This window comes from Drosophila santomea, chromosome 2R (assembly GCF_016746245.2).
Source record: "Drosophila santomea strain STO CAGO 1482 chromosome 2R, Prin_Dsan_1.1, whole genome shotgun sequence".
Lineage (NCBI taxonomy): Eukaryota > Metazoa > Arthropoda > Insecta > Diptera > Drosophilidae > Drosophila > Drosophila santomea.
The window spans coordinates 19,178,457-19,196,642 of record NC_053017.2 but is presented as its reverse complement, the minus strand read 5'-3'; the positions used below and the strand labels follow the sequence as shown (position 1 = coordinate 19,196,642).

The 18,186-nt window shown below is 43.1% G+C and overlaps 1 protein-coding gene across 6 annotated transcripts in view; it reads right to left on the bottom strand.

Moving 5' to 3' along the window:
• Window positions 1–986: 986 nt before the first annotated feature.
• LOC120444557 (homeobox protein 5) overlaps window positions 987–18,186 on the bottom strand; it is a 55,814-nt gene continuing 38,614 nt past the window's right edge. For 5 of the 6 annotated variants that reach the window (XM_039624306.1, XM_039624309.1, XM_039624308.2 and 2 more), the window contains 2 exons: window positions 5,360–5,478; window positions 987–3,316 (listed from right to left, as the gene is read on the bottom strand). In XM_039624306.1, the coding sequence (XP_039480240.1) occupies window positions 1,193–3,316; window positions 5,360–5,478 (2,243 nt within the window). In that variant the 3' untranslated portion in view covers window positions 987–1,192. Of the gene's footprint in view, window positions 3,317–5,359; window positions 5,479–7,307; window positions 7,444–18,186 lie in introns of those variants that run through there. The other variant, XM_039624312.1, reaches the window with a different exon arrangement.

The window sequence follows — 18,186 nt, the reverse complement described above, 5'->3', positions numbered from 1 at the left end:
CCTTTTTGTTCATCTAACCCAATTTCGTTCGCTTGCGCCTAGTAAAATTGTTTAATATTTAGTTATAACCTTTCATTTTTGGAAGTGTTTTGCTGTGCGAATTTGTTATCGTTATCGTTATCGTTATCGTTACCGACTCTTAGTTCTGCTTGCGTATGAATTTAAAAAACTTCTTCATTCGTGTTCCGTTCACCGTGTTAAATTTGTTTGCTAATTGGTTTTTGGTTCGTTATAAAATTTTGAAAATATATGCATATATGTATATAATATATATCGATTTTTGTTTGCATTTGTATTTTTATTAATTCTCATTGCTAATATATTTAATTGATTTAGTAAATCAAAAGTTCGCTACGCTTTTTCAGTGCATTCGAAACGTTTATTTGCTTGCACTTAAATGTCGCGCTTTCATAATTTCCATTTCAACAATTTTAGCATTTGGTTTTTTCGATTATCGCTATCGCTTCGGTTCATCGATTTGATAGTTTATATAGCACATACTCGTAAATAAAAATCTTATTGTCTTTTCATTTATAACTATGTAGCAGTTCTGCGAGTTCGTTGCCTGCGGCCTCCCGAGTGCAGTTGGTGGAGTCTTCACTGTACTCGCTACTGGATGAAGTGCGGCCTGAGTTATCGTTATCGTTATCGGCTCCACGCCTGCTTCCGCTTCCGCTTCCGGTTTCGCTTATGTAGTGTGCTTTTAGGCGTGGTGCAAGTGCAAAGTCCTGTCTGAGTCGAGGTACTGAACAGTAAGCAACTCCTTTGTATATCGAGTTCTATATATGTTTATATATATGTATCAGTTCATTAGTAATTTGAAATATTAATCCATACTTTTCTTGATTTTCTCTTGGTTTTGCCTAAATTCTTTTGAAAACTGAGTGCTGAGTATAGGTATGTATGTCTCCCTCTGAAGGATTTCTTCTGCTTTTCACCTTCACAAGATTACGTGTTTTTTTTTAGATGCATCGAAAAGATTTCAATTTGGAAATTATTATATTTTATTTCACAGAGCTGATGGTCAAACTGATTGTATGCATTTTGATTTTGACTTGAGATTATTATGTGCCGATTAATTTATTCAAATTTTGCACTTCGGAAAGTAGTGGCTATGTATTATCTGTGAAAGTAAAAATTCGAGCAGTCCTTTTAAAGATCTAATAGTCAAAGAGCGCCAATCCCTGCGCAACTACGCAAATCTCTGGTGAGTGAACCAATGCAGTGTCTTATTCGGCCTGATCCTGTTCATGCCGATGCGAATCGGTTCCGTCAGATGTGAGGTGGTCGAGGTGGGCAGGAACCCGCTGAAGCCTCCATCGGAGCTGTTGCCGCCGCCATTGCCCTCCAGGTCGCCATCGTAGAGAACGGGATACACGCTGATGTTGTCCAGGTTATCGATGTCGATGTCACCGCCCGCATTGCGCACATAGGTCAGCTGGTGGTAGGGCGTGGCCATTAGCTTCTTGGTGAACTTCCGGATGGGTCTCTTCATGGTGGTTGCCGCCGTAATGCTGGATGTTGATGCTGCCGTGGGCGAAGCCTCCGTAAGCGTGTTGTTCAGGTTGCTGTTGATGTTCTTGTCCACGCTGAAGAGTGATGGTGCAACATGTTGCTCCGGTGTCGTGGTCGCCGTTGCTGTCGTGCTGGTGAGTTGCTGCGCTGGTGTTGCCACCAATGTTGCCAGCGTGCTGCCACGTGTTGCAAGCGGTGGTTGCACTGTCCACAGCAACTTGCGCGGCTGTTGTGGCTTCACTTCGTTCTCGCCCGCCAGCAATATGTCGGAATTATCCTGGCGATCCTCCCTGCTGTGGCTGCGATGCCTGCTTGGGTGTTGCGTGCTATGTGCTGTTTCAGTCTGAATGGTTGCCGTTGGTGTTGCTTTCGTGCTGCTGCTGCTGCTGTTGCTGCTATTGTTGCTGATGTTGCTCCTGGCCAGCGGCGTCTGCTCTATCACCAGCTGGGAGCTCGCTGTCGAGGTAGATGTGGCCGCCGTTGCCGCTATTGCTGATGTAGCTGATGTAGCTGATGTAGCTGATGTAGCTGATGTTGCTGATGTTGCTGATGTTGCTGATGTTACTGTTGTTGCTTTGGTTTCAATTGTCGCCGTGGACTCCGCCTCCGGATCGTCCACCAACTCGGCCTCGTACTGCAGCAGCTCGGTGTCGTTGCCGCCCATCTCGGGCGTCATGGCGGATGCCTCTGCCTCCATTTCGGTGATGTAGGTGGCCCAGGCGTCGTAGTTGCTGCTGCTGCTGCTGCTGCTAATACTGTCGTCAGATGTTGCCGTTGTGCTGCTGCCGCTAAAGCTATCGATCGTGGACCAAGTGGACCAGGGCTCCAAGCTGCTGCTGCTCCCACTGCTGCTGCTGCTGCTATTGTAGATGTCCAAGTCTTCGAAAACCGTGCTGCTGCTGCTGCTGCTGCTGCTGCTACTGCTGCTGCCGTACAGGGTGTCGTCGGTGTAGGGCGTTGTTGCTGCCGTGGCAAGTAGCTGCAACTGCTGCTGTTGCTGCTGCTGCTGCTGCGACTTTGGCCTGACCTTGGCCTTTCTTCGCCGGCCCTTGCGCTTGCTGCTCAATGCTGCCGTTGTCGTTGGTGTTGCTGTTGCCGGGGAGGTGGCTGCAAAGGTTGCTGTTGCTGATGGTGCTGCTGTGGGTGTTGCAGGCATCGGATTCGTTGGACTAGCTGATACTCGTTGTTGGTGTTGCTGCTGCTGCTTCTGTTGCTTGCGCCGCTTCTGCTTCTTCTCGTGTTGCTGTCGTCGCAGCAGCAGCGATGGATCATTGTGATGATGTCGCACCTGATGTTGCTGCTGCTGCTGTTGCTGTTGCTGCCTCTGCCTGTTTATTGCTAGTTGCTTTTTGTTAGTGCTACTTAAACTAGTATTACTATTATTAAGAATAACGTTATTATTATTATTATTATTATTATTATGGCCATGATGCTCCTGTTGCTGTTGCAACTTTTGATTTTGGTTATTCGATTTGTGGCGATTGTTTTTGTTGTTGCGCGGGGGCTTGCGACTGTTGTTGCTGCCATTGCCATTGCCGTTGCCACTGCCACTGCCACTGCCACTGCCACTGCCATTGCCATTGTTGTTGCCACTGTTGCCATTGTTATGGTGATGGCGGAAAAACTGCTCGGCCTCGATCTTGTTGAACATGTAGCAGGCATCGTTGACGCTCTTCTTGGGCCCCACAGGCTTACCTCGGTGCGTGAACCCGACACGTCGCTGCAGATCGACAACGGAACGGAACACGAAATAACCGTGCACGATGGTCTCGTTGAAATAGCAGGTATCTCGCAGCTCCCTCTGCAAACAGAAAACAGATATATAGCGATATAGTGATATAGTAATTCAGCGATCTAGCTTCCGTGCACTTCACATGCAATTTATGAGCGGCATTTCCGTTCATATGTATATGTACATATGTACATATGTACATACAGTTTGTAAGGTGTTATATGGGCTAGATATTGTGATATGCGTATCGACAACGATGACAGCGACATCAGCGCGCGAGTAGTGAACGTTTAGTTTGCCCTCTGTTTATTTATTTATAAAGTACTTGAAGTCTCAAAACGACAACGAAATGAATCGCGGCTTATGACTTGGATGTTGGAATGCCCTGGCCCATTCTCAATCTCTGGGGATATCACCCTGGCATAGTTACTTAAAAATGTTAATTTAAGTATTTTTTAAAACTATTCATTGGGAGTAAAATTGTAGGGTTACTAAAATAAATAGAGCGAAAGTCCATAACGATTAATGCTTGCATCTTTTTCATCACATTCAATCGATTCGAGTAGCATGACGTACCCTCCTAGGGTAACAAATAGGCCATACCCTAGAGATGTAGTCTGCACATCCAAGTCGTTGAGCGCGTGTTGCTGCCATGTTGGCCATTTCTGCTATCAGCGGTCCGATCTGATCGTTCAGATCGTTCAGATTGCGGCCCAAAGTGTTGCAAACGACGCAGATGAAACATTTCCCAAGCAATTAAGACTTGTGCCATATTTGGCGACGGACTACTTGTGGGCTCTTCGCATATTTATAGCTCATAATTGCTATTTTTGAGGAGCTTCTTGCCACCACTGGTCAAGAGGAGCGGAGTGTGTTTGGGGTAAACACATTTGTTCTATTTCGAGAAGGGATGAAGTGATCGAGTAATCGAGTAATCAGTATGTGACTCACACTCCAGACTTTGCGACCTCGGCCCACACATTAACCTTCCCGAGAAACGGCGGCTAAGGTATCGAATGGAGTGTAAATCACGGCAAATATTTGCACAATAATTCAACATGGATTTTGCGGTCATAATCGCAATCGAAAGCAATAGAATTTAATGGTGGCCTTAGCTGGCTCTATTGTTTGCCTACAGCTCGAACGCTTGAATGCGGTTTAGCTAACTAACTGTATTGTGAGTGGCGAAAAGGACATTGAAATGTTTTAGCCATTACCACATGACAGAGGCAATCAAGTGCAGCGTCATTCGCCTGATTGATTAGACATATCTATACAAGTTGTTTGACTTTTAACATGGAAAAATCTCATACCTCGAGTGGCTGCACTTCAATTGCACTATTGGCATTGAGACAGGCGGCAAAACTGTTACAATGTCTCGAAAATTTGATTTTCAATTTCGATTTCGTCCGTATCCCCAAACAGTTGCCAATCATTGCTCCGTGCGATATCACGCATACGCCGCGTAAACGTATCTCAGATTCTGTGCCACATTTGGCCGTAATTGCATATGAAATTGTTCGCATTTTCGAATTACAAATTACAAAAATATTGTAATAAATATTTTGCTCAGCCCGCTGACAGATTTGGTGCAACCGCAACAGGTTTTCACCCATTGTGGCTGACAATTTGGCCAGTTCGCCGTAATATGGTTATTGTCGTATAAGCGATCGTTTGCATAAAACCATTATGTGGAACATGTCATAAATTACAGTGTTTGCACAGTTAGTTTGCATAAAAACACATCGACGAGAAGCGGAAAATGGGAAAATGACTTGTCTACACTTGGCGCTTTGTACTTTATTCAAGTATGCGAAGTACGGTACGAATGCAATGAAATCAAAATAGACGCAGCGGGCCTTGGCTATATCAGCATCTATATACCGCATATACCGGCAGAATAAATATTGTCAATCATATAATTGTCGCTATGGCCAACAATTTGCTTGCAACATAGTGCCATAAACTTTATATGTAGATCCATAAAGAAATCGTGTGGAAATGCCCTTTCATCTTTGCGATGCCATGTTATCTACGAGTATCACGGGAATATGAATCATTTTCCCCAAGGGAGACTTCCAAAATTTATTGAAATGTAAATCTTTTACTCACCATGCCAACTAATCTCCAATTGTCGTTGAAACACAAATATCTTTGAGTTTCTTTTGCGTACAGTGCTATTTTGAATTCGTTGTTCAGATAATCCGGGAAGCCGACTATCGTTATATTTTCTGAAAATACAAAATCGAAAACAACACATTAATTCCATCAGTAAATCAGCCTGGCGAGTGTTTTTAATTGATGTAAATATTTGGCGGGCAAAAACATTTTTAATTAAAGGCAAACATGGCTCTTTCGCTCGGAGTGATTAAGCGTGCCAAAACGGAAGGTAAAGGGTAACGATGGGTGCTGGCAGGGGTTTATCTCGAACATCGCGATAGAAGTTCGTGGAGCACTAGAACTTTGACCTTAAACGAAACACGCGTCTTCGCGGATATAACCTAATGAGTGTCGTCAGTGATGGGGGTTTGTCAAATACATTGATTAAATATTAGTAAACTTACTTCTACCTACTTCATAATATTAAGAAGGAAATGGAAATTGATCAATTGAGATCTTAAAAATCAAAATACAATAAAAATAATGTTTTAAGCCTTCCCATTTGTTTGCCGTCATTTCGATCAAAAAACCAAAACAGATTCCCAAAAATAGTCGGCGAATGCATTAAACCTCGGAAAGTCAAGTAGCCAAGGTGCGCATGCTCTCTCCGCTAATTATAAACTGATGTATCTGGAGTATCGGGCGGTGCATCTGCCCCTGTGCTCAGTATTTTAGATACTGTATCTGTATCTGGCCTCGACAGGCTATTGAACTTCAGCGGTGAGGACGAACGGGGGGAGGTGGAGGCGGTGGCGGGATGTGGCCACAAAAGTCACTAATAAGTAAAGCACTTGAAAAGCCAAAGAAAAAGGCAACACGAGAAGAAAAGCCACTCGAGTTAGATTGATAGGTGACTGGGTTCAGCCCCGGTCTCAGTCGTCTGCCATTCTGCCGTTCTGCCAGTAATTAAATTTATGCACACAAATTCTTGGCAAGAGTCGCCGTTCCTGGTCTCGGTATCGGTCTGGGTTCCCGGTCCCTGTCCCAGTCCCAGTTCCAGTCCCGGTTCTGAGTTCTCAACTCTGGCATCTCGGCTCTTAGCTCTCATATTTCATAAGCCGAGGCAAGCTGAGGGCTTGAGTGACTCTGTGCTTCACACCTTTGGCCGCCGGTGGCAGCCACTTGTGCCTCTTGCCCCAGGGAGCTCCTCTTGCTCCCTTTGTTGTTATTCCTGTGACTCTTGTGATTCACGGCCCGGCCGCTCGTCTAGCTTATTGATTTCATTAGTTTGGTGACACAAACCCCGAGTGGAGCACCCTCTGGCAGCCACACTTGTGAGTGAGTGCACAGTAGGTGCTGAACTGGGAGAAATCTGGGTTTTTGGTTACTAATATATATTGCACATCACTCTATATAATCTGTATGAGTATTCTTCTCTATCCTCGTTTGGTCTGTGTATTTATATTACTTCAATGTTGCGTAAAATTAAATAGTACTATACGTTCCATAAATATTAATCCATAAGTCCATATATTTCTATTTAATTTTGAAGGCAAAAATCAAACCTTTACTTAAAGGTACACGCAATCCAGCAACTAATGTATGCAATCGAAATTGTATGGGTAAGTTTTTTCAGTGAGCTGCGAATGGAAGCAGTGTCTGTTTCAGTTTTCTTCGATGCACCGCCATTGTGCCACATTTGCCTACTTGATTTCTTGGCCGAGCAGGAAGTGCAAGTCCATCGAGATGAGCAACGGTATTATTTTTGTGGTCTTTGTGGCTGGGTTAATCCATTAGAAGACCCAAGCTTTGATATCGTTGAACTCCCAACTTCCCATGACTTTGACATTGAAAGTGCCGCAGCTCCTAACTTCTAGCCAAAGTCGACCCCCTCCAACAAGATGAAGCACCAAACTAGAAAAGCCAAATGTTTATTTTAGTTTCCACGACACACACACACCGCGAAGCAAAAGCCATCAAATGCATTTTAGGCTTTGGAATTTTTATAGGCTTCGATCTTTTTGGATATTTTAGAGATCTCCGCTACGGGTTTGTTTTTCACTCAATAAAAAGCTTCGATCGGGTCGCATTTTTGCCGCAAGTTATTAAGATTTTAACAACCGAATCTTCGTCTTCTGCCGAGTTTCTAATTAAGTTATTAGTCATGGTGAGTGGAATGTTCGCCTCGCCTCGTTTCGTCTCATCTCGTTTCGTTTCGTTTCGTTTAGTTTAGTTTAGTTTTCGAAAGGGCGTTTGAACTGAGAAATGCATCAGCATAAATATGGCAAAATAAAGCCAACGAAAAGGCGTTCTGAGATGCTATCGATAGTGCTCAGTATGTGTGGGCGTGATTTGTTTCCGAAGTAAGCCGATGGATATAGAATTTCGGGCGTGTCTGGTTGTTCTAATTTATGAGCACTTGCGGCATTGAACGATAGCGACTTGCTGGCCATAACTTAATTGTCACTAACTGAAGACTGCGACGTCATAGCACTTGCGTCAATAACTCGCAAAAAATCATAAGCAAGTGATAAGAATTTTATACCTGACCAACTCCTATTACCACAAAAAATTGCATACATTTTCCAAATTTTAGTTAATAATTTCCTGCATTTCGTAATACTTCGCAGTGTTATAAATACCCCACCAGCTGTGCACAGCTTTATTTTGTGGGCAGTAAAAACACAGCTCTTGATATATAATGTCAAAAGGCGAAAATGTAACAAATGACACACTCAGAGGGAAGCCTAAGCAGGCGAATCAGCCATTATGGTGGAAATAATCAGGAAAACAAAGAACCCGGCCAGCAAACAAACCATAAAAAAACACAACCAGAAACAAAAAACAACGACCAAAACGCTAATCAAATATGCAAGCAATGAGCTTCATCAACATAAAATTAAAAAATCATAAAATGCTAAACTGCTAAACTGCACAGCATGAACAAAATCCAAAATCCAAAATCAAAAAGCCAATCAAAATAAAAACAAAAATCAGATATCTCGACAACGAGCTGGGGCGTCAAAATGCCTCGTAATTGCGGCACATGTACGAAAAACAAACGAAACGAAAATCGGAAAACACATTTTACGATCCATCCGTGTACATATGGACATGGCCAAAACCACAGCCCATCTCACGTTTACTCCATCGGAGCGAACAGTTTGTCATTCCATCAGCATGATACTTCGATCTTCGATTTGAGTTATGGGATCTGCGTGGATAGTGAGATCCGAAAGATCGGTGGGCGTTGCCAAGTCCCAACTCTGCCGCTTGATAAGCATAAATCGCAGCTTATCGATCTCTATGATAATCAACGGCCATTTCCCCGGCATATTTATCGCGGGCAGCCGTGTTTGATTTTACTTTCCAGATTCTACTTTCACTATCACACGGCTTGTTTATGCGGGGAATTCTATGCCATGAGTTTATGATCTTGGCCTTAAGTAAATGCAAACAAATGGCAGGAAATGCAGCTATCTCTCATTTAAATGCAATATATATATATAAAGTAATATTTTAGTATCACCACCAATGTTTAATTGCTTAACTCTTGTTTCTTTAATTGAGAGTGTGGTTGATTTGTTCATCTTCTGTTTAAAGTTGGGCAATTTGGGAAAGTCTTTATCGAGTATGTACCCTGAATTCTTTTTCATGTAGAACCCAGAGTTATCCCTGGCTCTGGAGCATTACTGCCCCCAAGAGCATTGCCCCAATGAGTTGCAATAGTTCCTGGAATGTCGTCTGAGGCGTTCACTTCGATGGCTGCATTCCCGGAACTTTTACGCTGACGATTGCAGTTGGGTTCCCTGGGTTCTGGGTTCTGGGTTCTGGAGTCTGGGCTATGGACTGTGGAGCCTGGACTCTGAAGTCTGGACCCTGAAGTCTGGAATCTGAAGTCTGGAGTCTGGGCTCTTGGAGCGGGTCTGGGTTAAGCGTCTTAGATTACAGGCGGCCCTAAGTAATTGCATTTTGCATATGCAGCAAAGTCAACAAACAAGTGAGATTTGTCACATGCTGCAGCTATAGTGGCCCTGGGGCCATTATCAGTATTGGTTTTGGCATTGGTATTGGTATTGGCATCGTCATCGGAATCGGAATCGCCGTAGTTGCAGCAACTACATATATGGCTATAGTATAGGATATAGTACGCGTATAGAGCCCGCAGTTATTGACGTTTTTGTCACGTTTCCTGGAAGAAACCGTTTTATTTGCTCGCCTGGTGCCGCGGCTGGCATTTCGGTTTGTTTTGTAAGCGGAGAGCGGCAAACAAACTGCCATGGGCCTGGGCAAAAGCAAAACAAACCTCAACTTGCAGCCATTTATCAGTTTCGACCGCCAGTACTACTCCCCTTCTTCTCTACTTGCGGCAACTGCACTAATGCTAATTGCATTGGCACGCCCTGCAGACCAGACCCAGACCTCGACTCCCAGCTCCAGCTCTACATATATCCAGCTCCATCTCCATCTCCAGCTCCAGCTCCATTTTCACTGGCCAGTGCCCAGTGCTCCAAAGCCAACTCGAATGCCACGAAATTAGCGCCATTTAATGCGGAGCGTACTCAAGTTTTACGCACGATTCTTCCACTGACGCCGCCCGAATCGGTGCCCCGGGAATTGGATGCAGTGCATCGGGGCGACGGTCGCAGGGGGCACGGTGTCAATGAGTTAATTAGCGCACGAGTTGTCGCCCCCACAATACCATACAGTACACTGAGCAAAGGCAGGGCCACGAACTCAAGTGCTGTTCCATAAAGATCCGCACTTCAAAGTTAACCTTCATAATTGTTGGCCGAATATTGTAATCTTTGTAATATATACCCTAGCATACTTTTAAAGACCATCATCAATGTAGTTATGTGACTACATTGCATACGACACCTCATTATATATGTATCTACAACCATACTCGTATATTTTTTATTAAATATTCTATATCGTAAAATTTGAAGTTGCGTATCATGAATCAAGTTTTTTAGGACAAGAACAACAAACTGTGATATGGTTACGTTTCACTTTAGATCTAGAGAAACTTTCTCGTATTCTATTTATATGAATGTTCTTCTTCAAGAAATTTTGTCCAGTGTACCTAAAGCGAAGAGAGGTGGGAGAAATGCGCACTCCTTTTGCTCTTCATGTGGGTGGTGCCCCTAAAAGCAATCGTGAAAGAAAAATCTCTTTTATTGGAGTCAACGCTACGCATTTCTGGGTCAAATTTTGTGGACTCCACACCGAATTTTATTTGCTTATAATTTATGTGGCCTGATTGAATTTAGTGGTCGACCAAATCAAGAAAAGGCAATTAAAATTATAGAAAAATGCGAGATAAAACTTATAAGCGCAAACATCTCAAGAATTTTTGTTGAATTTGATTAAAATAGCCATAAAATGTAAAAAGCATTTTATGTGCTCTAGATTTTTCTTCACACAGTGCAAACTTTTAGTTTTACTAGTAAAGTTGGGAGTTTGTTATTTTCCGCTGAAATGCTTTGCGACTTTTACGTGATCGCAATGGATTAGTCACTTCCTTGGGAAGCACGTCACTTTCAATCAATAATTAGTGCCATTTATTAATGCAAGCTCAATTAAATTGGCTGTCTGCTGCTGTTGCAAGTCAGTGCAAATGCAGTGACTCAGTGCGGAAGTTCTGAAACTATAAAGTTACTCATCCTACAGATACGGATACTGAATACTGTTATTTCAGAGGCCTCCTGCTGCTGATATCGATATATGTACCTGGATGGACACGAGTATATGCAAAGCATTTATCAATCGAATGGCCTGCGGACAAGTTCGATGACAAGGGCAATAACAAAAAGCCGCTTTGTAGTCGATATTGAAAGTGGTACTTTATTTATTTGCTTTTTTAACCATTTTTGCAGACCACACACGCAGCCCGCTCCGCATGTTATTTACAGTTAATTGCTGCTGGCGGCGAATGAATGTTAAATTACATTGATAGTTCCATCAGCCACAGAGGCAATTTTTCTTTTTCCATATAAATATTTTCTTTTTTTTTTTGTAATTTTTTTTCCCAGCCCGCTTTTGTTTATTTACTCGCCGATACGCGGCGATATTGTTGTTTCTGCGGTTTCGCTTTCATTGTGGCAGGCAGACGGCAGTCAGGCAGCCAGGCAGCCAGGGAGAGTAAATGGAAAATAAATTGAAACTGGCATTTAATTAAGTTAAACCGACCCGGCTCGATGGCAATTTATTAAAATAAACACAAGAATATATTGCATCGAGCAACACTAATTGCAATGTTATCTAAGCAAGGACGCAAAACTCTAACTCTAACTCAAATTCGAATCGCCAGCGAATCGAAGTTGCAACATGGCAACAAAGTCAGCGGTGTGGCATGGATTTGCAGACTTTATTAATTAAGTGCAAACGTGGTCACTTACAAGCCGTTTAAACTGCGTGTTAGTGTTAGCCAACTTGAAATGGCCCCGCTAATGCGCCACCAGCAGGTCCCAAATACTCACCAGCTAGCCAAAAAATAAAAAGCAGAGAAAAAGGCACAAAAAACGCACCACCCAAAAAATAAAATTTTCACAAAAAAAAAAAAAAAAAAAAATACTTGGAAAAATTGTCAACCCGGTCACATAAATTTTGCCGACGGCTGCAGTCTCCGTCACTTGTTTACGCCTTTCGGTATCCCATTTAATGGGTATACGTTGAGGCAGTTGCAGTTGCAGCTTGCAGTTGCAACAGTCGCCAGTAAACAGTAAAATTTTGCTGGCTTCCTTTTGATCATAACTCGCTGAGTTATTGTGACAATTTGAATTGTTTCACTTCTTTTTATCACTTCTTCAGCCATTTCAGTTTTATTTTCTATTTTGCCGAGTTTTCTCGGATTTTTTTGTTTTTTTTTCGAATTTTGCCACTCCGAAGCCCATTAACATTTGGATCCACGCACGCGAACGATCTGAGTTATGGCCGAGATATATGCAGAAGCATTGATTACGTCACCATAAATTAAGATATAGTTGTCGCGGGATTTACGCAGACAGGTGCTAATATCCATCGATTGGCCAATGATCGTAATTCTCCAGGAAGCTGCGTGGGTGCCACGCCGCGAAAAATACGAAAATTTGTCAACTAATGGGTTAACAGCAGATAAAGCCGTCTTTATGGTTATGTATGGGGTGATTTTCGGCACAGTGCCATAAATATTACGAATTAATTTCCCGCTATTTTGTCTCGCAATGGATTTGTAATTGAATTTCCGCTCACTTCGGGGTGCTGCAAAATTTATTGTTCGAAATTAGAGTGGCAAATTTATGCACTTTTAATTAAGTGCTCAAAACCGAAGGTTCTTTATCTTCGCGTTCCTTGAATGGTATTCCAATTGCTTGACAAAATGGTAAGACATTGCCAAACGATTGCTGCAATTTATGCAGTTGCAACTCGGCTGTTAGCGGTAGGAAATATATTTGCGATTTTATAAGGTGGGTAGTCGCTTGAAAGAAATTCCATCATCAAGTACTGCAATCTAAAGTGATCAAAACCGTGTGTAGAAAACCAAGGTTTTTTTTTGGTTTTTGAAAGCTGCCCGCCCTCTTTCTTCAGTTCCATAAGACCGAAGTCGCAAGTGGGACCACCCAAAAATTCCTGCTTAATGCAGAACTGTTTACCCTGGCGCAGGATCCAAATGGCTGGGCGTGTCTGGACCACTTACAAGATAATTATCCCTTCGAACGGCTAAAAAGTAAACAGAGAGCACTATTAACATGTCCGAGGGTTACGGAGCTCTATAATGATGCCATTAATTAGCTGAAATTGCCAGCAGAGCAGGGAAACCTGGAACAGCAATGCATGTGCAATTCTAGCACCCTTGAGCCCCTCAGCGCCAAGGATAACACCTCTTGATTTACGCTCCCCTAACCCGTGGGCCGTAAAACAAAAGTTTAGGGCCGGCCAGAGCCAGAGGAGATCTATGTATGTCGACGTGGTCACGGGCTACGCGGCAGGGCGCCGTCTATCTTTTCCTGTTTTTTTACCCAGTTTTCAGTTTTTTTTTTTCTGTTTTTGTCCTAGAGCAAAAGTCAGACGCTGGGCATAATAAAAACGTCATGTCCTTGTCCGCCCGACTGGCCATTTGACGCTGTGTGGCCACCAACCAACCAACCAACCAACCAACCAACAGGATCGGACCGAAAAGGTGCCAAGTGCGGCCGACCAGCTGGATTTTGCCCCGAGTTCTAGTCCACTTTTATTGTCTGTCATTTTGCCAGCCAGCCAGCATTATTTCTCGGTTCGCATTGCTCAGTGCTCAGTTCATAGTGCCTTTGTTTTATTGTTTTTCGCGCGTCATTATTTCGACTTTAACATTTTGTTTGTTTATTTTCCAGAGAGATCCTTGGCACAGACGGCACTTTCGGCCAGGACTTAATTAAGGCCTCAGGTGCAAGGAGCTCGTAAAAGAAGTGGTGGGATCGCAACTCCTTTGAAATTATTTTTCCACCTTCCTGGGAATATTTGCAAATTGATTCGTTGGAAAAATAAACCTGTTATAACGCACTCACTCGCAAAGCTGTTGATACTGGGGCTCCGTTTTCATGTTTTATGGCGAAAAGCATGTAATCTTAGCTATGGGAAAGTTTTTGAAAAATTTGACTCAATGAGGAAGTGTTCATCACGTACGCGGATTCTTGATCCATACATAAATATTTCTTTATTGCATTTGATTCCACAAACGGAGCCATCAGTTAATGGGAAAATGTGTTACATTGTGCCATATTTCTGGAAGTTTATTGATAAATATGGTAAACCTTTTTTAAACATGATTTTGATTACATTAAAGCATAAGTGATCTTAGTAAAGGAACTTCTGTAGACTTTTTAAAAGAAATTATATTGAAAAGTCACTTATAAATCGGTTTGCATATATCATGAGCAATGTGTTTTTTATCCAAAGTAAATAAGTGATATATATTTTTAAACCAAAAAAGTTTGTATTAAAGCTGCTATATTTTGTGCTTCGGCAACATTTTTAAGTATCTTTAAAGTGGTAAATTCTTCAATCTTTCGGCTTCTCTCGTCTCCTTGTGGATCTACATCATTCTCTCGCTTCTTTTAATGACTTTTGGTCTTAATGGCGCTTCCAAGTCATTTCATAATTTGGGCCTAACTTCGCACCAAAACGTTTGGTCAATGTCCGGCAAACCCGTCTGTTTTGCACTCTTCATGTTTCTTTATGTGGCCAAAATGCTACTCGAATCCTGTTTTGCGGCACAGCGACCCTTTAATAAGCAGATAAGAAAACATTTTTATGTGCCGCCTGATCGGCACCGGGATAACTCTATTAAAGGCCCAGTTAAAAGCTCCGTTTTGCCATTCCGGCTAAAAAGTCTGAGTGTGGTCTAGACTCTAGACCCGAAGCCGAGCCAAGTTCATGGTTACGTCAGTGGGCAAATTATGTGCCAATCGAAAGTCAATTTGCCCCCGCAATCGACAATTACCAGCACTACAAATGTAGTTGGCAAGGTGTCGGCAGGCACGCATTGTCATCTAGCAGATACTTGAATTAAATGGATGGGGGGGTTGGGGGGTTGGGGGCCTTCTGGGGGGATTGCGTTGCGTGTCGCTGGGAACAGGCCAAAGACACGCAAGCCAACTCCTCCTGCCATTAACAACTGCCCAAAATACACAGGTTTCGTATGATTAAAAGACCCATTTGCATGCCCAAAAAAACCGAAGGAGCAACACGGCCGTTTGAAGTTCGAGTTTAAGTTTGAGTCATGCAAAGTGAGCCACTACCATCACCATTACCATTACCATTGCCATCGCGAGCTCATTAAACGGTAGTGGAACTCGATTCGATTCCGACTGCAGGATCCAGCTGAATTTACATACATAGCTGCACGCGATGCAGAAAACCAACAGCCGAATGATTCCTTTAAAGACTTTACGTAATTGGAAAGTGGCAGTCGCGGCGATATATTGGGTGGAAAATGAAGAATAAAGAATTTCGAAGAGGGAGCCAGCCGGCCAAGTGAATTGACTTATTTGGCCGGCACAAGCCAACTGACAAATGAATGCATTTCCGTTCTGCCGCAATGATCAACTGACAGATGTCTTTGGCTTTGACCACAATTTATATACATACTCGAATACGATTCTGCTGCCCCAAAGCATCGAGAGCTTGCGACATTTCCTGCCCAATGACACGGAACGTTTTGTTCTGGGAAATGCTTAAAATAAATTAGGCTAAATCAATTGAACAGACACTCGAGATTATCGATTGAGGGATGGCTATGAATCATGCAACCCAAAGGGGGTTTCCAAAAATAAACGTGCCTGTGCTAACATTCAGAGGGAAACCCTTTCGAGCCAATGCACCATTTTAACTACCTTTCTTGGACTTTAATCTGTTCTTTTGAATGCTCAAATGTCCTGTGAGTCCATGTCCCTACCAACAGATGCCTGATCCTGCACTTCCATTACATCCATACCGATAGATAGCATATCGAAGCACTCAGCGACCGAGAGCGGGGGTAAACTGCATCGAAAAAGCGGAAGGGCCGCCGATATAAATGATGATAAATGCGGTTGGGGGGGAATTAAGATCAATTTAAAGGGTATTTAAGGATCAACCACACAGCGGCGACAGCGGATCAGGCGAAAGATCTATCGATCGATCGATAGAGCAGAGCAGCAAACACAAAAAGGTAAATCCCTTCGGGGAGTGACGAAAGATCTTGTCCATTAGCTCGTCTGCAGGCAGTTAATGGCTGCACCAAAAAAATTAAAACTAAAAAAAAAGGTAAGAGATGAGAAAGAACAAGGTTGGCTCAGAGAGATTGATATGTTTCGTGGACCCACCGACCGACTGATCATAATGCCCTGATTATAGTTTTGTGGTTTTTAATATTCATGTCGATCAGCAGGCCTAGCAATATTTGTTTGATGAATTTATTGCCACACTGATCAGGGAACAGGGAACAGCGATCGGCGGCGTTTTGTTTTATCCGCGACGGCATTTCTTTAATGGCTTTTCGGTTCTGGCTTTGGATTTGGTTTTGGTTTTGGTTTTGGTTTTAGGATTGCTTTTGGGCTCGTAAAATGCACAGTTTAACGGTGTGCGGCATGGAGTGTGCTACAGTTATGAGTCTGAGATGGGTCTGGACTCGATTATCTCACAGATAATCGGATGGCTATGGGGCATGTGGTGGGTTTTATTGATTAGAACACGATTCGGTTGCATGTTTACCTAAAAACAGTGCTTGCTGGGCTTTACTTTTAACGAATGGACTGAGATGGAAGGAGTTCAAGTTTTATACAAGATCATTTAAGGCATGCTAAAACTATTTAAGCATCCTAAGATCCTGTTCATATTTGAAGATCTGATTTGCAGATCCCACAGCAAATCCATTCACTTCTGCTTTTCCAATCACTCGCATCTATTCTATTCCATACAACTCTATTCCCACGCTAGACAATAACAGATTCCGAGAACTTTTGATTTCCAAAGGGATCGACTGACTAGCCCCCTATCGAAGCCCATTGAACAGCTCCTTCCAGCTCCATTGTCAGCCGCGATTTTCCACGTCAAGTGCGTAATTGCTGACAACCCGGCTCCTTGCTGCCAACTGAAGATCAAACGACCCAATCGCTCATTACCAAAATCGAAGTCGAAAGGAACAGACACGAGGGGAGAATTTGGGAAAGAAAGCCAGCTTTGAAGCCGAGCCGAACGGCATTGTTATTCAAATTCAAGGGGGGACACTTGACCGGGCCACAAAGAAATGAAAGAAATGAAGAGGAAAAACTACTGGGACAAGAAAAACTACATCAAATTGGCGCTTAAATATTTTCTGACCAACTGTGGGAAACAATAATATTGAAACAGAGAGAGCCAGGAACGAAAGCGCGTTTACTTCAACAGTGAACTTGGCTCAAAAAGGAATGGTACGAGTATGAGATGTGGTATAGTATGGCATAGTATGGTATGGTATGGTATGGTATGGTATGGTATGGTATGGGATGGTATGGAGAGTACTATGTATATGGCCTGGACTGGCCGGCCACTTGAGTTTTGAAGCGTTAAGTGGAAATCAATGCAGGCCCTTTGGAATATCTCTCTTTTCCAAAACTCCCGAACGATCGAGTGAAGCAATTGACCAAAAACTGTCGAACTGACGATCGGCAAGCGGTACACTTGTTCGCCTTTGTTGTTGACCATGTTTTCTTAACCGTTTGAGCCCCCTTTTTCCTCATCTTCTCTGGGCGCGCGGTAGGTAAGAGAATATCGAGTCGGTCGAATCTGTTTGGGAATTTTTTTCAACATTTTCTTTAGCTTCGTCGGCGTCTCTTGGAAATTTGTTTGTGCACTGACGACTGACTGGCCAACGGAAATGCATTTATTTGCTGACGTCTTGGACCGAAATGAAGGGGCTATCTGTCTCTTTCCGTTCCCGGGCAGCCGTCTCTTTCACAGGGGCGTTAATTGATGAATCTGCGCGATCGGAGCGGAGCAAGAGCCTATAGGTTCAATATACCCATACACATACATACACATACATACATATACCCCCCAAAAAGATGCTATTTCTTGGAATTTCTTTGAGGCCCATGATTTCCTTTTCGACCAAGTCGAACTTTCTGTTCCATGTTTTCGGCCGCTCTTTTTCCTTGGTTTTCCCTTTTGGGTGTTCATGTTAAACACATCTATTTATATTTTAATGATGTTTGTAATGATGGTGCTAAATATTTCCCACATTATTAGCACCTCTTCGTCTGGGTCTCTGGGTCTCTCGTCGCCGACTTCGGTCTCGGTTTTCGGGCTCAGGGCCAGGCGGCAAAGTCATTGAGGGATTTTCTTTGGGAACAAGTTGT